Genomic DNA, 21,271 nt, shown 5'->3' with positions numbered 1-21,271 from the left:
GGATGTCAGTCCCTCTGCGCGGAAGCTCGGGCGCCCCCTTGGCCCCGGCAGGGGGCGCCCCCACCCTTGGGGAAGGGGCGGGGACGTCGGGAGTGGGCGGGGGCGGGGGCGGGGGTGGCCGGGACGGGGGCGGGCTCTCCGGGCCCCCATTGGCTACGGCCCCCCCCACACGAGGGCTCCCCCCATCTCCCCCCGACATCAGTCCGTCCAGCTTCCAGCTGCTGCAGCCGCGCCTTCACGGTCTCCGCATCCAGCCGCCCCCTGCTCCGGCCCGGCATGGCGACCCCGACCCAGGCCCCTACAAAGGGTGAGCGCCGCCTGGGGAGAGGGCGAGCGGGTTGGTGGGGAGGGTCCTGGATCTTAACGCTTAGGGGAGAGGATCTAGGGAGATTCCAGTACTGAAAAGGGAAGGGAATGGGGAAGGGGATGTCTGTTCCTTCCATGGGTGGAGGCCCCTGCAGTGCACCCCTTGGCGCCCCTCCAGGCCTCGTGGACACCCCCTCCCGGTGGTGTGGTTCCTGTGCGGGACCCGCGGTTGGAGAGCGGCAGTCCCGGGAGAAAGGATGCGCGGACCGGTAGCTATGGCAACCGGGCGGCTGGTCCTGCACAGCGGCGGTAGTGGACGCGAAGTGACGGGCTTCGAGGGTGGGAACGGATGGGTCTGCGACCACAGGGGCTCTCGCAAATTTCAGGGTCTCCAAGATGGGCAAGGTGGGGGGAGGGGAGGCATATGCCTCTCTTTTCCAGCGCGGGCTCTTATGGTGGGTGTCTCCAGAAATCCCTGACAGGCAGATTCCGCGGGAAGGAGGGAGAAGGACGGAAAGACAGGGTGTAGAGAGCTGAAGGAAGTGAGAAAAAGATGGAAAGAGACGGAAGAGAGAGGGAGATGGAAAGGAATGTGAAAAATTGAAAGCCTGAAAGAGAGAGCGAGCGAGACAGGGGACCCAGAGTCAGAGACGTGGGGGAAGACAGATAAGATGCCGAAAGAGATTGAGAGTGAAGGGGAAGGCGGAGAGCAACAGAAAAGGATGCAGAGAGAGAGAAAATCAGAGACAAAAAGAGAGGCATAGAGAAAGACACAGAGGAGGAGGAGAGATGGACCCACAGCGCGGGAGAGAGATAGCAGGAGGAGCAGCGTGGGGTGGGGCCGAGCCACTGCGGTGAGCCCCCGCTTGGGCAGGAATGGATGGTGGGACCCTCTTTTCCAGCAAGCATGCAGGGGTGTTGTCTGGTCCGGGAGGTGCACTCAGGTGTGCACACAGATGTCCCTTCTTTACCCCCATTCAGCTGCGGCGCGATTTATATCTCACGCCCCTTAACCCAGTTATGCGCCCACTTAAACACTGGCTGCCCCCTAACAGCCCCCTTTCTTGAGGTTGTCTCTGCAGAGGAACCAGGAGAAGAATGCTCTAATGGGGGTGGGGGTGGGGTTTCCAGCACTGAGAGCAGGGCCAGAGGGGATGGGCCGGTGGTGCCGAGGAGCCCCTGGTGGTGAAGGGAACCCCAGTTCCACTCTGATCTCGCCTTCCCTGCCCCCTTTCCCGGCAGGCAGGGGCTGCTGCACCGAGCCATATCTGCAGAATTTGAAGCAGGGCGGGGGGGGGGGGGGGGGGGCTGCAGAGGCTGGAAGCCACCCTAGGGAGAGGGGGCAGGGCTGAGCCAGCGGGCCTGGCGGGAGCCCAGGGCTTCTTTTCGCAGAGATGGTGGTTAACAGGATCGATGGCAGCAGACGGGCCGAGGTGGGAGGACAGACGCCTCAGCCCCACCCCCTCCTTTTCCCCAGTCACAGCAGAAGAGGGGACCGCAGGTCTTGGGAAACCCCGGGGGAGGGGGGAAGAAGAGCATGCTGTGTGTTGCACCACTTAAACTGATTAATGGATCAGTTGTGTGTGGTGGGGGGGGGGGGAGTACGGGGGAGGGAAATGAGGCCTCTCCCACTCTGTCAGAAAGCAAGAGGGAGAGATGGGGGCAAACAGAAAAGGGATGCAGGAGCACAACCTGTGGGTCTGGGTCCCTATCCTTGAGAAGGACCCTCCGCTTGGCCAGAAGCCAGCCCTGCAGGGCAACACTGAGAGATACAAAGGGAGCAGACGGAGCCAAGTTTGGCCCCAGAATTAGACACCTAACCCCCAGGACCCCACCCAGCCTGGGGTGCCGGGACCCATTACCTCTCTTCACCTCTGAAGATGCCCCAGTTGCCATAGCAACCACCTCCTTCCTGATGTCTCCCTGGCAACTGGCCAGGAGTGGTGCACATTTCTTCTCTTGCCTCCTGGCTCCACCCTTAGCCCAGTCTCCCCCTGAGAAACCAGATTCCTGGGGCGGCAGGGACCAGAAGAGGGACTTCTGCGTAGAGCCTGGGGCACCCAGGATGAACTAAAGAGGATTTTGGACCAGGTGCTCCCCCTGTGGGCTCCTGATGGTTTGGGAAGGCAGGCTATTTGGCAACCCAGGAGACAAAGTAGTCTAATCCAACCGCTCCACCTCTGATGGGGCTTCCTGCAGCCTAGCGGGAGCTTTCATTCATTCACCCACTTACCCACTCGTGTGTGCATTGTTTCTTTCATTCATTCCAGAAAAGTTCTTAGAAAGACTTTTATAAATGTCAGGATTAATGGCAGAGGAGTCAAACAAACTTCCTCCCCATCTGGTGGGGGAGCGAAGACAGCACATGAGACTCTAAAATAATGTTTTTCCGTCTTGATGCTTTCGAGGACGATTTTTGCCCTATCTAGATGTTCTCCACCCTCACATTTACTTTTTTCCCTTTAAAGGATTCGTTTTTGACAAAGCTTAATTAATTAGCTTCATTTTATATCACCATCACAAATGGAAAATCAGGACTTTTCATTTCACCTTTTTTTTTTTTTTTTGCCTTAAAGGCAAGTATAAACACGATTTTTAACAAGTGACTCCATGTTTCTGGGCCTCAGTGTCCTTCTGTGTGGAATAAGGGTGAAGACAGCACCCGTATCAGGGAGCAGCTGTGTAGATGGAAGTGTGTTAACACCTGTGAAGTGCTTAGAACAGAACCCGGCATGCAGTCAGTGCTATCAAATGCTGGTTAGATAGGTAAATAAAGGAGAAAACCAGATAATGTCACAAAATTCTACAGAGTTATCACTGTCTGCTGAAGGCTGGGAGCCCAAGGATGGTGTCCTCATGGGAAAAGAGGGAGCTTAGCAAGGCAGAGGGTGTTAAAGACACTTCCACACCTACCCAAGACTTCCTCCTTGAAGACCGGACAGGGCACTACAAAGGAGAAACTGACACATGAGAAATGGTGCTATTCCGAGTCTTGCCTGGGTGCCATCTGTATGTGTCAGCTAGAGTGTGCCATAGTAAAGATTTTATCAAAAATTCCAGGGGCTTCTGACAATCAAGGTTGAAGTCCCGTTTATACCATACGTCCATTGCAGGTCGACCCAGGGGGGTGTCTCTGTTCATGAGAGAAAACTTCGCAACACGGGGGCAACAGGCAAAAGGGAGCTCTTATAAGAACATTTAAATGCTCCAGCCTGGAAGTCACCTGATGCTTCCACTCACAATTCATTGGCCAGAATTAGTCACATGGTCTCCCCCCCCCCAAACACCCCCCACCCCCCACCCCCCACCCCCCACCCCCCAGCGTCAAGGAAGCTGCCATCCTTCCCCAAGCCTGGAAGAGAAAACTGATGACTGTACTTAGCATTGGCCTCACATTGCTGGTTCCCCTCAGCTAGTGATGCATGCTCTGCAGAATTCAGCTCTAGACAAGACAGAATGTCTTGAGAGCTGTCAGGAATGAGGGAGCCATCAAGATGGGCTTTTTGAATGGGAAGTGTGGTCTAAGCTCTTCCGAAGGGGAATATGGTTTGGGACAGGGAGGTGGGGGATGGGGAAAGGTAAATACACACACACACACACATTTTATTCACACATTAACACTTCTGAAATTGGGATGAGTCTTCTAATGGGTGGGTGTGTTTTGTATGGTAGAGTTCCATACATATTCACACACACTGAGAAAGCTATTATGAAATTAATTTTGAGTCTTAAAATTGATGTCTTAGAAATAAGTCATAAAATATATATTATATGTAATATAATATAGGGTATTTTATAGGACAATTCCTCTGCATTGGATTCAGTGGCAGGAGTGAGTGGATGAGAATAGTAGCCACAGTGCCTAATTTTTTGGGAGCTGTCAAATAACTGAGAAGTTTTAGGGAGTATTCAGGGGAAGCTGATACACTCAACAGTTTATCAGTGGGATTGAAGTCTGTTAACTCCAGCATCATATGCAAATGATAGGTGTATGTGTTTTTTAGGAATGAGTCCGTAGCTTGCCTCAGATTTCCACAGGCAGTTCCAGGACTGCCATGTACAGTTTGGTGGGTTGTGCACTGAACAAGGGAAGGTACTGACTAATGGTGTGAGTGGCGACTGGAATCCAGCCTATGCTCCACGCTTCAAGCCTGTGTCTTGCCATGCATGAGGCTATATCATTCAGATCAAAGGACATCTTTATCTGATTTCTACCCAGAAAATATTGGACCAGTGGCCCCATCTGGAGTCTCAAAAATGTTAAGAAACCCAGTGTTGAAATGTGTTTTCCCTCTCTCTCTTTTCCTGTCTTCCTTGCCACAGTTCCTCAGGAACCTGATCCATTTTACTATGGTGAGTGGTAGATGTGATGAGGGTACCCTGGGGCTGGAAAGAGGGGTGGTTGCTGGTCCCCACAGGTTATTGCTGAAGTGGCTTCAGCCCTGGCAACATGATACCTGCTGGGCCACTTGCCATGTGACCATGAGGTTTCAGTTTACATCGGCTGGGCTCTTGGAGGGCAGAATTGGATTTGGTGGGATGTGGGGGGCGGTACCCACTTTGGACCTCATCTACGCTTCATCATGTCTCTGGGGTGGTACATTGTGGTCACCAGAGAAGCATACAATTCTGAGGCCAGGCTGCCTGGATTTGAATCCTAGCTTATCCACTCACTAGCTGTGTGGCCTTGAGCAAGTAACTTGTCCTCTCTGGGCTCTTCTGCAAAGAAGGGATAGTATTAGGTTCTACCTATGAGGCTTGTGGAAAGCTTTACTTGGGTGATGCCATTATATCATCCCCATGACACTGAAGCTTAAAGAAGTTACCCCCAAGTTGAGCAGACATGGCCCAGGTTCCCTTTCTAAACACCCCTCTGCTCTCTCCCTTTGCTCACTTGTACTGTTCCTCCAATATGCCAAATTCTTTCCCACCCCAGGGCCTTTGCACGTGCTGTTCCCTCTGCCAGGAATGCTCCTTGTCTAGCTCTCCACACAGCTGACTAAGCTCCTTTTCCTTCTTCAGGGCTCAGATCAAATATTGACTGCTCTGCTGGGAGAGGCCCTTCCTGACTCTCTGCCAACACGAGCCACAGACACATCTAGTTATAGTCACATGGCCCAGATGTTTCATTTTATCTTGTCCCTTGTTTTGTCACAATACGAAAGCCAATTCCCTGAGGCAGAGGCCAGGACACTGCTGGTACAGAGTGGGTGTTCTATAAATTCATATTTCAATAAATACAATTGGCCCCTGAACAACGTGGGGATGACGAGTTCCGAGCCTCCCATGTAGTTGAAAATCCACATGTAACTTTTGACTCCCCCAAAACTTAACTACTAATAGCCTGCTGTTAACTGGAAGCTTTACCGATGACATACACAGTTGATTAACACATATTTTGTATATTATGTGTATTATGTACTGCATTCTGGAATGAAGGAAACTAGAGGAAAAAATGTTGTTAAGGAAATCATAAGGAAGAAGGGCGCCTGACTGGCTCAGTCAGTAGAGCATGCAACTCTTGTTTCAGGGTCATGAGTTCGAGCCCCTAGTTGGGTGTAGAGCTTACCCCCCCCAAAAAATCATGAAGAAGAGAAAATACATTTACAGTGCTATACTATATTATTGAAAAAACATCACATCTAAGGGGACCTGCATGTTGTTCAAGGATCAATCATATTTACTGTGGCATTTTGGACAATAATGCTTCTTATGAAGGAAAATACAGGAAAGAATGAGATTATAAAGTGCTAGGGAGAGAATGGGAAATTCCAAATAGACAAGGTTTCAGAGAAGCTTTCACTGACATTTGAATAAAGCCCAGAAATTGGTAAGGTGGGAATATTGGCGGGGAGAGAGTTTTCAGGCAGAGGGCACAGCAAATTCAAAGGCCCTGAGGTAGGACCATACCTGATCTGCTCCAGGAATGGCAGAGAGACCAGGATGCCTGGGGGAGGGGACTGAGGCAGAAAGTGGAGTGGGGTGAGGTCTGAGAAGGAACTGCAGCTTTTCCTCAGAATGCACTGGAAGCTAGGGTGGGGTGGGGACTCCAAGCTGGGGGACCCTGATCTGACTCAGGTATTAGCAGGATCCCTGTGTCTGGGGTGCGGGGAGACCACAGAGCAGGTTGCTTGCTGAGATAGTTCAGACATCTATGATCTACATCAGCCTCTATGATGTAGAGGATGGTTTTTTGTACATCCTCTATGATGTAGAGGATGGTTTTTTGTATACATGAAGCATCTAGGGAAGAGTCAGGGTAAAGAAGTCAAGGGAGCTCCCAAGCTCCTGCTCTCCATCCTCACACTAGCCCATTGGGGGAGCCCCCAGCACAGCCCGCAGCATCCCTAGACCCTGGGCCCCTGGCCAGGCAGCCTTGAAGCCAGGTTGAGGCTCCAGGGAGGGCTGAGGTGCTTCCCATGTTGATGTCCCCCATTGTCTCCCCCAGACTATGACACTGTGCAGACAGTGGGCATGACTCTGGCCACCATATTGTTCCTGCTGGGCATCCTCATCATTATCAGTAAGTGTGACCCTTTCCTGGGCTTCAGAGCGCCGCCAAGGGGGCTGCCTTGGGATCCCTGGGCACCTACAGTTTCCCTGCTGGCTTTCATCCAGACTCTTACGTCCTGCCTCGTTGTGTCTATCTGTCTCCTCACAGGCAAGAAGGTCAAGTGCAGGAAGGCGGACTCCAGGTCTGAGAGGTCTGGCAGCAGCGGGGAGAGAGAGGAGAGGGGCGGGAGCAGCCTGGGGTGCAGGGGTATTTCCCTAACAGAAGGGCTCCAGGGTCCCCCCATCTTTCCCAGAAAGCCTGTGGCTATTGGATTTCTTGATGCTTTTCTCTCTGGTCTTTGCTTCCGCAGCCCAACGTGCAAATCCTGTAAGTCGGAGCTGCCCTCCTCAGGTGAGGGGGAGGAAGGGGAATGGGGGCAGTTGGGGAAGAGGGGTGGCACTGGATGTCCCCCGAGAATGATGCCACCCATGCATGGATGGGCCAACCGCAGTGGGAGCTGAGGCCCCTCGGATGGAAGAGGGTAACCTATGGAGTCAGTGGGGTGTGGGGAACGTCCTAGAGTCCACTGAAGCTTCCCAGAAACAAGCAGACAAGCTCCGGGAAAGCAAGGATGAACTAATTCTCCAGGGGAGAAAGCCACAAGTCTGTGAAGAGAGGCGGGGCCACAGCATTCGGATTAGGGACAGAGCTGAGCACTACAGGAGTGGGGGGGGGAAGATGGGATATTTCCCAGACCTTATTGTTCAGCTGGGAAGATCAAGGATGAAATGATCAAGAAAAAGGAAGGAGATGGGCACCTGGCTGGCTCCGTTGGTGGGAGCTTGTGACTCTTGATCTCAGGGTTATGAGTTCGAGCCCCACATTGGGGGAAAAGATTACTTTAAAAGACGGAAAAAGAAAGAAAAAGGAAGGCGGGAAGGGAGGAGAGGGGGAAGGAGGAGGGAGGAAAGGAGGGAAGGGTTTTTGGATAATTGTATCAAAATAACCAAAGGAGAGACGCATAGAATACAGATTTTAAAAACTGATTTTGGAAAAGACAATATGGGGATGGAAGGAGTATGAGATGGAAAGTACAGGAAGGGAATAAAGTGTGAGAAGGATGGAGGGGGTGTACGTGGGGGGGTGGAGAGTGGAAGGGGAGTACAGGGGATGAAGGGGATGGAAGAGTTGGGGGGTGGGGGGCCACAGAAGGGGTGGCAGGTGTGGAGGGGTGAAGAGTGTGGAGGGAGTGAAGGGTGGGGAAAAGGGGTGGGGGCCATGGAGGGGGTGGGGGCATGGAGAGGTCAGGAGTATGAGGGTGTGGGGGAGTGAGGGGGTGAGGGGGGTGGGGAAGGAGGCGGTGCAGGTGGGTGGAAGGTGGACAGAGATTAGGATGTAGGAGGGAATAAGCTGCAGATGAGAGATTGGGACTCCTTGGGGGTGTTAATTCGAATTATGTAAAAATATCCTGACCTGTTTTTAGTGGAACTGCGTCCTTTCCAGGGACTTATGAAAATCAGAAATGGGAATCTCTCTGCCTCTCACAGAAAGGCTTAGAACTAAAAAGTGGGTCTTGGGGTACTCTGTGCTTGGGGGGATTTTGTGTGGAATTTGATGTGTTTTGTTTTGTGTTCTTTTCATGACATTTAAAAACCCTAAGGGGGGGGGTGTTTGTGGATGACGGCGGCGGGGGTGGGGTGGGGTGGGTGGCGCTAGTACCTGGGGCAAGGTCTCAGAATATGCCCAGGACTGTGACCCACTCCAGTTGCCTGATGGTCCCCAGTGGGTGGGACACAGAGGAATTCCAACTGTGTCCAAACATTGGGGAAATAGGGTGTGTGTCTAGGATGGGGGTATAGGAGGAGGCTGGGGACCCAGGAGGGGCATGGAGATTTCCTTCTAGCAGGGGGGACATTCCAGAAGGTCCCAAGATGGGCCAGGGGTCTCCAGCCTCATCACAAGTATGCTCCCCTCCATGTCAGTGTCCTGTGGGGCAGGACAAAAGCCACACAGGTGTCCCTAAAGGAATCATTGTGTGGGGAGGCAAAACATTCCCAGTGTTAGCTCAGGGAGACAGTTCTTGGGGGTCTGGTTTCCATGGGAGGATGGGGGGAAGGGGGCACTGGTTTGTGGGAAGGGGCTGCTTGCACAGGTGCCCAGTGTGGGTGACCACAGCTCTCTTGACACTGTCTCTGTGTCTCTCTTTGTCTCCACCCACCCCCCACCCCCGGTCCCCAGCCCCTGGAGGTGGTGGCGTGTAAAACCAGCCCTGGGCACCTCCACTGCTGTCCCTGCCTGAGTGCAGAAGCCTGAGGACCGGGTGGAGGCGGTGGGGACCCCAGCCTTGCGCCGGGGAGCGCTCCCCCGAATGAGCCGCCCCACCCACCCGAGGCTGGTGCGGCTGCACCCCGCTGCCCCTCCCCAGGTCTTGGCAATGACCCCCCAAAGAGCCCGTCTGCATCCCGGACCCAGGGACTCAGGCCTCCAGCTCCTGGGGTCCAGGAGTCCAGCCCCAGCCCCCCAGAATGCCCACGTATTGCTCCCCTGCACCTCCCTGTCTCCCCTCCGAAGATCGGTTTCCTTGCACCCTTGGAGTCTCTGTCTTGAGCTTAATAAATGTGCACTTGGTTTTTTCCCCTGTTCTGTCTGTGAGTTCTCATCTGTGGGGACAAAATGGGGGAGAGGGCAAAACTGAACCTTGGGAGAACTCTCTCCCGTCCCCAGGCTTGCCACCTCCTTCTTCCTCCCCTCCCCCAGCGCCCCAGTGACCTCCCCAGTCTCAGAGACCCGGGAGTTTCCCCTCCCGTGCTCCGCGCCTCCTCCCCAGTTGCCCCTTCCCGTAGCTTCCCCGCCGCCCCCGCCACCAGAGTAGACACCCCGCCCACCTCCCCTGCCTCCCCAAAGGTTTCCCACCCACCGAGACCTGCCGGTGCTCTCCCGCCCTCCTCCCCACAGCGGGTGGGTGGAGGCCACTAACCGGCCTCTCACCCCTGCCCCCCATCGCCCTCAGCGTCTCCCCCTCCTGCTCCCACCGCGGGCTCTGAAGCCAGGAAACCCGAGAGGAAATGACTGAGCCCGTCTCGGTCCCCGCCCGCCAGCTCTCCCCTGGCCACACCCTCCGCCGGGACGCAGCCACCGCCGCTGCCCTCTGTCCACGAGGCTGCCGGCTTGGGACCCCCGGCTCTGACGTAAGTCTCTCCTCCGATCCGCCTGCGCCCGCCTCCCCTCTGCTCAGGGGCCGGGCTCAGGTGCCTGGAGGACTGCTCTTTTCGTGCCTCTCTTCCTCTTTACTCATGCTCCAGTCTCCGCGCCTGCTCTTCGGGCACTACGGTGGGCTGCGGGCTGCCCGTGGGCCTCAGTCTCCCCAGCTCTCTGCCATTCCTCTCCAGCCGGGTCTCCAAGAGGTGCCCAGCATCCTGCTCTATTGTCCCTGAGGCAGTGAGGCCCCTAACACCAGCTCACTTTTTCCTTCGAGATCGGGAGCACATTACTCATTCTTCCTCTTTCCCCTCCTTGCTGACTCCTAGCCTCTGGGGACAGCCCCGGAGGGAGGCACGGGGCCCTCCTGATCTACTCCTGTGCCTTGTAGGCTCAGCCTTGGTGGGGTAAGTTCTTCTCTGCCCCAGGGGTGCCCCTGTGCGGTGGTTGCTACTGGAAGCCCCTTTCCGTCTGATGCTTCTTGTTTTCTTTGGGGGCCTGCAGATGGAAGAAGGGGGTGGTTGCTGGGGGCCTCCCTCCACTTCTAGAGCCTTCCTTCTCCTTGAAGCCCTGGCGGGGCTTGGCGGGGGTGTCCTTGAAGCCAGAGGTGCTTCCTCTGGGTAAAGAAGGGACTGCAGGATCCCCACTGGACCAGCATATGTGTGTGTGTGTGTGGGGGAGGTCCTGCCTAGTGACATCATGGCTGACTCCAGCTCCTGCTCACCCCATAGATGTCGCCCTCTGGTCGCCTGTGTCTCCTCACCATCGTTGGCCTGATTCTCCCCACCAGAGGTAAGGCTGAGCCCTTGTCCCCACTCTGTCCCAGGGTGCCCCACCTTGAGTACACTGGTGGGGGGTGGGCGGGCGCCCAGTGGATTTCGATAGCCTGCCCTGTGTCTCTACCCTCCTACCGAGGCAGCACCAGGAAGTGGGGGCTTGGTGGAGGGGACCGGGGTTACACCCTCTTTGGACACCTCGCACCTGGGTGGCCGCTTCCAATGAGTCTGGCCAGAGCCTGTCCTGCTGAGCATCTTCATTTCACCTCCAAGAAGAACTCACTGAGCTTGGTTTGGCTGGGAGACTGGTGTCAGTTTTCTACTGAGCAGCCAGGAACCCTAGGCTCTCAGCAAAGCCGCTCCTGGGACAGCCGGGTAATCCGGGTAATACACGATTAGGCAAAGGGGGTGAGCTGGGGCCAGTCCAAGAGTAAGAACTGTCTCAGTCCTCCCTGGGGAGGGTTTCTAGAAGACAGTACTCATGGTGGGCATTTGCAGGTGCTTTCTACATGGCTTGTGGTGCCTAGGAGAACTCATTTCAACTTAAGCCTTACCCTGTTATGCATATGGTCAGGCCCATTTTATGGGTGAGGAGACCGAGGCTCTGCAAAGGGAAGTGTCGTGTGCTAGAGGCTAGAGAGCAGTGAGGCTGGGATACAACCATCTTTCTTGCCCCCAGAATTTGGGTCATAAACTGCCCCATTTGTCTTTGTTAAAATGGTTTTCATGTATTCTTTCAGTCATTCACCAGTGTTCACTGAGCAGCTACTGTGTGCCAGGCTTTATTCTATGCATGGGAGAAGCAGCATCACATAACACAGGAGCTCACATTCTAGCTGGGAAAGACAGGCAATAAACAATCCATCAGCAAACTATATGGCATGCTAGAAGGTGGTAAGTGCTATGGAGAAAACCAGAGCAGAGTAATGAGGACTGTTTAGACGGGGTGGCCCCAGAAGACCTCGCTAGAAGGTGATATTTAGGCTGACACTCAAAGGACATGGTGGGGTGAGCCAAGCAGGCATCTGGGGGATGAGTGTTGTCCAGTGAGTGCAAGGAACAGCGCGCAGGCCAAGTGACTAGGCTGGGGTGAGCAAGGGCAGGGTAGGAAGAGGAGAGGTGAGAGGGGTGACAGGGGACCAGATGGAGGGGAGAGGGGGACGGCCCAGGCCCCACAAGTTCTTTGGCTTGTATTAGGAGCAAGGAGAGGGCTCTGCACAAGCAACACTTTGACCTTACCCAGGGGTTGATGGGCCTCTCTGGTTGCCAGTGGGAGCAGACTGCAGGGGGCAGGGATGAAGGCAGGGAGCTCTGGGTGGGGGGGTATCCAGGCCAGAGAGGGTGAGGCTGGGCCAGGGCGGGAGCAGTGGCTGTATCCAGTTCTGGCTGCATATCAGGGAGTAGGGGAGACCCTTTCCTCTGCTGTGTCCTAAAACCCTGTCTGTAGCCCTGAGAAGCAGATTCAGGTAGTATGCCGTCTTTGCAGGTGAGACAGCTGAGGTTCAGAGAGAGGACTTCACCCGCTCCAGGTCACATAGGAAGGAAGTCGCTGGAAACAGAATTTGAGACCATAGCCCTGGCTAACTTTAGGACCCGGGCTCACGAGGCTAAATCACCTCTCCTTTCCCACAAGTCTGGGCAAGGGAGAGGAGCTGGAGAAGGAGTGCTGGGCATCAGCGTTTCTTAAAACACTTCCAGGACCATGGATGGATATCACTATTCAAATGTCTGTCTGTCTGTCTGCTGCTTCACCAGTATGTCCTGAGCAACTGCCCACAGCTTCAGAGGGGAGGGCAAGGTGGAATTTTGATGAGAGAAGCGGGACAAGAGGCTCCTCTCTGACTCCTTGCTCTTGGTTTCTCAGGACAGATATCGAAGGAGGCCACAGTTTTTTCTCCAGCAGACCCAAACCAATCAAATGTTCGTGCTCTGACACCAGCCCCAGGTGAGGAAAGAGAGATAGATCTGTCAAGATCCTGTCACTGCAAATAACAACAGCCACAAAAATCTCAAGCTCTGACCGCTTAAGAATTTTGGATTTGTGCAATCAGAAAGTCTGGTGAGAGGCCTTCAGGCATGGCTGGGTCTAGGTGCTCAAATGATGCTATCAGGAACCTATCTCAGTCTCTTGGTTCTATCTTTTCTGATTTGGCTGGACGATCCTTTTATGAGATCAAGACGGCCCCTAGAGACCTGAGGCTTCCGTCCGTCCTGTTAGGAAGCCAGAGGAAAATGGATTTCCCCTTCCCCAATCCAGCAAAATTCCCACAACTGAGCATCCCTGACTGGCCTCAGGTGACAAGTCCAGCCATGAGCTGATCATTGTGGCCACAGGCCAAATGTGATTGACCAGACCCCAGTCTCATGTTCCAACCCCAATAAGACTGGTGCCGGCCTCACTGAATGAAGTGGACCCAGACTCAGGGAATGGTGGTTCATAAGGGAAGTTCCAGGGGGCTCTTTCCAGAGGTGGCTGAGTTCTGAGTAGGGGCATATGCATCTGTGGGAGGAGAAGGCTGAAGCAGGGCAGGTGTGGGCGAGGCCGTTGGGACATTAGCAAGTGGTTCGGTTAATTAAGTCATCTCAATTTTATAAAAATTGAACGGCTACAGAAATCCCCCAGTTCCTCTACCCATAGACCTTCTCCACATCTTCTCTCTCTTCTTTCCATGTTTCTGGACTCCAGATGCAGACCCAGAACCCAAGCCCACCCCTCAGATAAGCCTGCAGACTGGTGGTGAGTGGAGGAGGGGGCGGGACCATGGGCCTGGGATGGAGCCCTCTTCTTCTTTCTCTCCCACATGACCCTCCCGGTCCTTGGTTACTCATTTTGGTCCCCCAGCTCTGAACCCTCTGTCTTACTTTGTGGTGGGACAACCAGCCACCCACCTCCGCTTCTTTAGAAACAAATCCTTCGAAATTGTGAAAAAGAATATGCAGACTGAAAAATACAAAACCCATAAACATAGAACTAAAGCAGATCACTCTAAATCGATCCCCTGCGTAACCGGCACCCAGCTCAAGGATCAGAGCTTTGCAAACACTCCGGCAACTCCCCAGGGGCCAAAGCCATTCCTTCCTTCCTTTAATCTCTGTATCTTTTGCCTTTTTTGAGTTTTCAAGCGAGCTTTGAATTGTTTCTGGGAGTATCATTCAAAAAGTTCTCCCCGATTTTCTCCATGAATATTTAATGATACCATAGTACGTGCACACATTCTGCTTAGAAGTGATACAGATATTATAGGCGGGATGAAATCCTATGGTCCATCATCCCCCATTTTGTTCTCTCCCCACCGTCTCCAAGAGGCCCCCACTGCTGGCGCTGGTTGGGGAGTAGCCCCCCAGAGATGTTGGACCACAGGGGGATTGCCTGCAGAAAATATCCTGACTGGGGAGCGTGTTCCTGTGAGCTGGTCGTTTGCAAAATGATTATTGTTCTGCAACTTGCTATTTCCCCCCATTCAACAGTATGTTTGGAGGCTCTCCCCACATTCCTGTATAAACCACTGGTCTTGTTCTTTTGCACTGCTGTCTGGTACTCCGCTTGGATGTCTGCGCGCGGTTAAGGAAAACTTGCACCTCTTGTGAACATATTAGTCTTCTCTCCTACACCCAGCAACGCAATAGGCAACCTCGTTCCCTCCTCCTTAAGCAAACCCCATCAACGCTTATGATATATTGGTCATGTTTCTATCTGACCTGCGTTCACTCACTCAATCCTCACCCAAACCTTCTGAAATAGAACAGCCTTCCTTTACAGGCAAGGAAACAGGCTCAGAATAACTTGAGGTGTCACAACAAGTCAGGGACTGAGGTGGGACTGGGGGTCCCGGATGTCGGCGTTTACCCACAACGCTATGGGACAAAGAACACGAACACCGACATGTGTTTTCAAAGCCTCTTGGGAAGTGGCTGTGCAGATTCACCCTACCGCCAGCCCCAGGCCAGTGTCCCCCTTTCCCACCTGCACTGTGACAGCTGCAACATGACCGTCCCTGATTTTTGCGAACCAGAGGAGGGGGAGAGGGCCCTCTGATGTTTTATGGATCTGCAAGCCCCTGTTTTACTCATTGCTCACCCTTCCCTCACTCATCTGACCTGAGTAGGAACAACACGAGAGCAGGAGGAGGAGATCCAGACCCCGAAAATGGAGTCCCAGCAACCGACCGGAGTGTACCCGCCCCTAACCACAGATCCGAGGACAGGCAAGACCGGCCCAGAAGGTATGGCCTGGGACTAGAAAGGCAACATACAAATTTTGTTTAATTCTCTATCTGGGTCAACAGTTCCCCAGGTACATTTCTCAGAGCACCTGTTTGGGGAATTGTTCATACATTTTCAAAAAACTCTGTTTTGATTTGCGGTCAAAGGTGTTTGGGAAACTCTGAGTTAAACACATTTCTTTTTGGCGGGACTTCTTGGAGTCCTATTAACACTCATTTGCAGCAAGCATTCCCTACAGGAGCTTGTTGTACACAGTGTTCTCCAAACCTGATGGAATTTTGTTTTTCAGGTTCCTTTATAGGGCTGGCACCTGGAAATGTGGATGTAGATGTTTCCTTTGTGTACCTCTTCATGTTAGAGCAGGAGCTTTTCACTTGCAAAATACTGCAAACACAACTAAAAGTAAAATAGATTTATTGGCTATATGTGTTCTGTAAAGTCCCAATATAGGATTTCAGGAATAGGTGGATCTAGGTCCTCAAGGATTGCCATCATAACTGACTTGCTCTCTCTTTCTCAGCTCTGTTGTCTATGTTCTTAAGTTCTCAAGTTTCTTTTCCCCTCTTGGTGGCAAATATAGTCCTATAGTTCTATTTAAGTCATAAACCCAGCAGATAGAGCACATCTCTTTCTCACCTGTAGCCCAAGGCATAGAATTGACACTCACTGGCCAGCTGGGGTCACACGCCCACATATGGCCTTTGGCAAGGGAGCCAGGGAAATGGATTGCTCTGACTGGTTAGACCCGAGACTTGTGCCCACTCTGGGGCTGGAGAGCAGGGTCACCCCTGTCTGCACTGCAAAGACCAGAGTCAGGGAAGAAGTAGTTCCCCTCAGGAACAGTGAGTCAGTTAACAGGCATGGGAAAGGACGCTGAGCTGAGGGGAAGTCAGCAGGTGGTCTCCCATTCCTGTGTGACCCATATTTGAAGAGCAGCCCCATCTGGAAGGTACCTTAGCTTGGATCATTCCCAGGCTGACATGCATGCACAGTTGTGCAGACTGGGCACTGCACAAGAGCATCACCTCCAAGGCCATGTCATTCCCCTTGTGGATTTTTATAATCATTGTAGTTTTCCAGGGATGGCAGTGAAGCATCTGATTCTGACAGAGCCTATCTATTAAAGCAATTTTACCATGGATGGAAATAAAATGTCTTAGAGAAGAGAACTATTCTATTTTCCACCAAAATGGAGGTACAGGGATGTGTAGTGACTGTGTCCACTCTTCCCAATGGAGAAAACATTCTCACATCTCTAGATTCATTTGTTGTGAGTCCGTGTTGACTCGAGTTACTCTGTGTTATGATATCATGTTCCTGAATATGCGTGAGAGAAATTCAGTTGGGCTGAGGAGGTCATGAAATCAAGTGGTAAAAGGCACCTTAGAGCCTTGGCTCACCAGAGCCCTCCTCCCAGGGAAGAAGGAGCTTGGGTCACATGCTCCCCCTTGTGGCCTGTGTTACAATAGAACCAGATGGACTGGGTAAAGCGGGAGCAGGCCCTCCCACCCCAAAGAAAGGGGAAGCTGCTCCTAGGAGGAGAGCCAGCTCTAGGGTGACAGCAGCAGGGGAGTTTGCTCTGTGGCAGGCACTGTGCTAAGCTTTCCCATGTTAACTCATTCAGTGCTCATGGCCCCCTGCGTGGTAGGAACTGTCAAAACCTCATTTTATAGGAGGGCAACTGGGGCTTAGAGAGGTTCCTCTGCTAGCCCTGTGCCACACAGCCCAAAGCTGCAGAACCAGAATGTGAGCTCAGGCTCTCTAGGACCAGTGTGTCTGAGCCCCGCACAGCACACAGTCCTTTACGTTCTCTGTGGTTTCCATGTGTCTGTCCTTGCTGCCAGTCTGGCTTGAGCCTTCCCTTGGCCAAGGCTTTCCCAAACATCTCGTGACCCTTGCCTGTCGGTTCATACTTAAGAAGTGAGGTGGTGGGGCAGCTGGCGGGCTCAGTCTGTTAAGCGGGTGCCTTGGGCTCAGGTCATGATCCCAGGAAGGGATTGTCTTCCTTGTCTCCTCCACAACTCATTTCTGCCCTCTGCCACCATCTAGCCACACCCTCAGCTGAACCCAGTAAAGGCACAACGGTCTCCAAAAGGCAGTCTCCAGGCAAAGGCGGCAGGCCAGACCCTATCCTCGGGCCGACTGGTCAGTAACTCCCTTCCCAGACTGGAAACAGGAAATTTCCTATACCCTGTGTATTTCTAGCACCTGGAACCATGCCCAGCATGAAATAGTCCTCCGTAAACATGTGTTGGGTGGATACATGAGTTCAAGGCTGGAAGGAGGGGGCTATAAGGTAGGCGTCCAATAAATGTCTGGATAGACAAACGAATCCATGAATGATTGCCCAGTGCAAACCACTGTGATGTTCACTGGCTTAAAATAACAACCATTTATGTAGCTCCCAAGGTTGCAGTTTGGAGATTTCATCTGGGCTCAGTTGAGGGGCTCTTCTGGTCTCAGCTGTACTTACTCATGCTTCTGAGATCAGTTTAGGGGTCAGGAAGGGAGCTCTGTTTCAGGGATACCTTGATCTGTCCCTTTGTGATCTTATCTTCCACTTCCTGCCCAGCCAGCCCCACTGAAGGGGTAGAAATGATTGGTCACATAGAGAGTTCATTCATTCATTCAAAACACATTGACGAGCACCTGCTGTGTTCTAGGTATCAGAGAGATAGCAGTGAACAAAGCCGACAAAAATCTCTTCTCTTGGGAAATCTCTTCCCCATTTTTGTGGGGGATAGAGACACTAATAAGAGTTATAAGAATTATCTATCAGGTAGTTTAAAGCTGCTATCAAGAGAAATAAAGTAGCATTATGGGCAGAGGTGACTGGAGGGCTGGGGAGACCTCTCTGAGAAGGAGCTGAGGGGGAGTCATGTGGATGTCTGGGCAGGGGTGTTGCAGGTAGAGGCAGCAGCCAGTGCAAAGGCCCTGAGGTGAGAGGGGCCTTGTCCAGCTGCTAGTGGGGTGGCCGTAGAGGTGAGCACTGGAGTGAGGAGCTGAGGTAGAGAGGAGGTGGGAGCCATGTGGTGCGTTGTATGAGGCTTTGGTTCTAAGCATCCCAAGGCTGAGGCCCAGGTCCTCCTCCCTCCCTCCCTACCGTCTCCGTCATTCACTGCTTCACTCCACAATTTTTGTTGAACACTGACTTGCTCCCTGTCTGTCCCCCCAGGTTCCAGCGAGGACAACCCCTTCTCTTATGGTAAGTTACCCATGGGAGGAGTGGGAAGAGGCAGGGAGGGAGGCCCCTCTTGTTCTACTCCACTTTTCTCTCTGCAGATGAATACACTCTCCGGAAGCGGGGGCTGCTGGTCGCAGCTGTGCTGTTCATCACCGGCATTGTCATCCTCACGAGTAAGACTCAGAGCTGGGGGAGGCCCCAAGCCTGGGAGGGAGGAGGCTTCAGCTTGGACTTTGACTCAGGGGATCAGTTCTTGAAGCCCCTCCTCCCTGAGGCAGAGTTGTTTTAAACAGGTCATATTAGCTACGTGTCTGGAGAAACCACACTGGAAGAAGTCAATGGCTTAAAATGATCACCATTGACTTAGCCCAAACATGCCCTTAGAGATGTAGGCTGAGCTCAGCTGGGTGGTTCTTCTGGTGGCAGCAGGATGGCACAGCAACGGGGAGGGGCAGCCGTGTCCCCACAGCCTGGAGAGGTGACAGGAGGGAGTGGTGGCGCCAGGGACTAGTGGGAGACAGAACTGCAGACGGGGCCACTCGCTTGGGTCGTGGCTCCGTGGCTCCAGGGAGAGGTTTCCAGCCTCTGCATGCCCCTGCCCTCCATCCCACCAGGAGGGAGCAGAGGGGGAAGGGATCTGAAACCCAAACCTCTCTCTCTGGCCACGGCCTCCCAGCCAGGGCTCAGCTAGGTGACGAGGGGCCAAGGGGTTGCCGTCTCTTGGGGGTTGGGGACAGCGTTGCATGGAGCCCAGCATTGTATAGGGAATGGGGGCAGAGAGAGAACAATGAGCAGAAAAATGAATTTTTAAAATGCTGCAGATGAACTAAAACACACAGGCCGCCCGTTGACAAGCTCTGCGTGAAGCCATATAGCTTACATCAAGTGTTATTGCCTCTCTTGCCCAACTTCCCCATCAGGAAAGCACACACAGCCACATCCTTTTCTGTCTGAGGTGGGAGGCAGAACACTAGCAGTGGTGAGAAGAGATGGCGGGTGCCTCCTGCCCCCCACCGAGTCCAGAACTCAAGAAACACTGTCTCTGCCATTTGTTGATCCTGACCTTGTACTGGAGCCTGTCCTCACCCCTCTCCTCCCGCCATCCCCCACTCAGACCGCTGTGGGAAGAGTGAAGCTCAGAGAACTAGGGGTGTGCCCAAGGTCATGCAGCGCCTGAAAATCAGGGAAGGACTGGACCCAGGTCTGTGTGAGGGCAGAGCCTGAAAGTTAGCTCTGGGGCCGGCAGTGGTTCCGGGGACAGTCATCTGTGGGTACCTACTCTGTGCCTATGCTGTGCCCGGTCCCCACCCTTGGGGAGCTCACATCCAGTGGGGGGATGACAGTAAACAGGCGAGTGCATTAGTGAGCAGAGTGGACATTGCCAGAAGGGAAAAAAAGCAGAATAACAAGCCAGGAGGGATGGGAAGAGACACTCCGGCTAAAGAGATAAAGTCAGAACAGATACTTGATGATGAGAAAGACGATTTGAAAAAACAGGTAAAGGGAGCAGCAAGTTCAAAGCAGGAATTAGCTGAGCATGTTGCAGCAGCCACAGGAAGAGGTCGGGGTGGCTGGGATTGTGTGAGCCTGGCGGGGAGTAGAAAGAGGTGAGTAGGCAAAGGTGGCAGCTGGAGACTTGTATTCTGGAATCCGCCCCCTCATTCACTTTGGTCTGGTTCCCCGACCTCCACTATTGTCCATTAAGCCCACCTGTCTCCTACCTCAGGGCCTTTGCACTGGCTATTCCCTCTGCCTGGAACACCCTTCCTCTAGATGTCCACGTGGCTCCCCCCACACCTCTTTCAATGTGCTCAAATGTCACCTGCTCAGTGAGGTCTCTCTAGTCAATGCCGTGAGGATGGCGCCGGCCCCTGGGCTCCCTGCTTCCCTCCTGGCTTTAGTTTTCTTCTGAGCCCACATCACCATCTGATATCACTGTCCGTACACTTGACTTAGTCATTTTGCTCATTGTCGGTCTCCCGGACTACTAGAAAGTTAGCTCTCGCAGGGCAGGGATTTTATTCATTCCTGTCCCCAGCTGTGCTCCCGGTACCAAGATCAGAGCCTGGCACATAGTAGGTGTGCAGTAAATATTTGCTGAATGAACGAATCACACACAAGCTCAGAGGGGTTTTCAAGCTCCTCTGTGTGTGTGGGAGGCTGCTTCCTTGGGGCCCTCGCACTTGCTCTTTTCCTGTGTGCTCCTCATCTCTGGCTCAGGGTTGCCCTGGAGCTTCCTGAGGGACAGGGTCAGTAGGCCTTGACCCCTAGCACCCAGAGCACACGCGATAATCACTGTTATTCCAACTCATGACTGAACCCTTTTCTTTACCCACAGGTGGCAAGTGTAGGCGGTTACCCCAACTATGCCGGAATCGTAACAGGTGAGACCATTGGAAGTAGGGGCTGGCAACTGAATCGATGGGCACCCCAAGACTGAGTCCCCACCGGCTCACCGTGCCCAGCCACCTCCCTCCCCTCGCGAAGCCTACAGAATAGTCAATAAAGCCCAGCCTGAGAGGGAAGACCCGGATGGAGCCAAAGCCGGGGCTGATGGCCCAAGGCCCCTCCCCTCCCTACCCTGCCCACCCAGAGGGCTGCCCAGCTCCCTGGGCACTGCTCCCCAAGTTACCCATTGTGTTCAGATGAAAAGTAAAGCACTGTGGTCCTTGCCTATGGCCTCTGATCATTCGTGACTGGGGAGCGGAAAAAAGCAGCTGGGACTGGGGATGGGCCCCCAGAGGAGTGAAGGAAGGGGGCCACAGACTCAAAAGCCAAGGCAGGGAACCCAGAGAACACAGCCTGGCTGGTGTGAGGCAGCAGGGATGGGAGGGTAGGCCGTGGGGACTCTGGCTGGTGGGAGCATCAGCACTGGATTGGGCCCACAGCAGTTCAAGACCCCAGCCTGGCGTCTGGATGTGAGCTCACCCCTTACCTTGGTAGGAAACTGGCCAAGTGCAAATGGAAGTCCCAAGCCCACAGGGGCCTACTTTTCTTTACATTGCAGATCCCTTGTCACTGTGAAGGGCCTCACACACGAGTGTGGACTCCCCAGCCTGCCCATCGGAACTCTCCCCACACCCCCCACTA

The 21,271-nt window shown here is 53.5% G+C and overlaps 2 protein-coding genes across 5 annotated transcripts; both read left to right on the top strand.

Moving 5' to 3' along the window:
- The first annotated feature begins 130 nt into the window (after window positions 1-130).
- On the top strand, window positions 131-9,442 carry FXYD7 (FXYD domain containing ion transport regulator 7). 2 transcript variants are annotated; one of them, XM_004765043.3, is made up of 6 exons: window positions 131-307; window positions 4,630-4,659; window positions 6,755-6,829; window positions 6,968-7,010; window positions 7,170-7,210; window positions 9,038-9,442. In XM_004765043.3, the coding sequence occupies exons 1-6, from the start codon at window positions 277-279 to the stop codon at window positions 9,058-9,060; spliced, it is 243 nt and encodes an 80-aa protein (XP_004765100.1). In that variant the 5' UTR covers window positions 131-276; the 3' UTR covers window positions 9,061-9,442. The 2 variants fall into 2 exon arrangements, with proteins under 2 accessions (XP_004765100.1, XP_004765099.2); XM_004765042.3 differs by having other exon boundaries at window positions 132-307; window positions 6,968-7,001.
- Window positions 9,443-9,755: 313 nt separating this feature from the next.
- FXYD5 (FXYD domain containing ion transport regulator 5) lies at window positions 9,756-20,855 on the top strand. 3 transcript variants are annotated; one of them, XM_013062852.2, is made up of 10 exons: window positions 9,897-9,987; window positions 10,327-10,404; window positions 10,729-10,789; window positions 12,638-12,718; window positions 13,460-13,510; window positions 14,880-14,996; window positions 17,047-17,142; window positions 18,173-18,202; window positions 18,280-18,354; window positions 20,520-20,855. In XM_013062852.2, exons 3-10 carry the CDS (start codon window positions 10,729-10,731, stop codon window positions 20,567-20,569), a joined length of 561 nt encoding a protein of 186 aa, XP_012918306.1. In that variant the 5' UTR covers window positions 9,897-9,987; window positions 10,327-10,404; the 3' UTR covers window positions 20,570-20,855. The 3 variants fall into 3 exon arrangements, with proteins under 3 accessions (XP_012918304.1, XP_004765107.1, XP_012918306.1); XM_004765050.3 differs by lacking the exon at window positions 10,327-10,404 and having other exon boundaries at window positions 9,767-9,987; XM_013062850.2 differs by lacking the exons at window positions 10,327-10,404; window positions 17,047-17,142 and having other exon boundaries at window positions 9,756-9,987.
- Window positions 20,856-21,271: the final 416 nt, after the last annotated feature.

The sequence above is a fragment of the Mustela putorius genome, unplaced genomic scaffold, assembly GCF_011764305.1.
Source record: "Mustela putorius furo isolate JIRA1106 unplaced genomic scaffold, ASM1176430v1.1 tig00000174_pilon_pilon_pilon, whole genome shotgun sequence".
Classification (NCBI taxonomy): Eukaryota; Metazoa; Chordata; class Mammalia; order Carnivora; family Mustelidae; genus Mustela; species Mustela putorius.
Note: the sequence above shows the minus strand (reverse complement) of the source record. Positions and strands in the feature narration are given on the sequence as shown.

Excerpts from the sequence above, each read along its gene's own strand:
- FXYD7 (XM_004765043.3), top strand. The coding sequence starts at position 277 with ATGGCGACCCCGACCCAGGCCCCTACAAAGG. Across the intron at positions 308-4,629 it reads GACCCAGGCCCCTACAAAGG|TTCCTCAGGAACCTGATCCA; the intron begins GTGAGCGCCGCC and ends TCCTTGCCACAG. Across the intron at positions 4,660-6,754 it reads ACCTGATCCATTTTACTATG|ACTATGACACTGTGCAGACA; the intron begins GTGAGTGGTAGA and ends TGTCTCCCCCAG.
- FXYD5 (XM_004765050.3), top strand. The coding sequence starts at position 9,865 with ATGACTGAGCCCGTCTCGGTCCCCGCCCGCCAGCTCTCCCCTGGCCAC. Across the intron at positions 10,790-12,637 it reads CCTGATTCTCCCCACCAGAG|GACAGATATCGAAGGAGGCC; the intron begins GTAAGGCTGAGC and ends TTGGTTTCTCAG. Across the intron at positions 17,143-18,172 it reads CCCTATCCTCGGGCCGACTG|GTTCCAGCGAGGACAACCCC; the intron begins GTCAGTAACTCC and ends CTGTCCCCCCAG.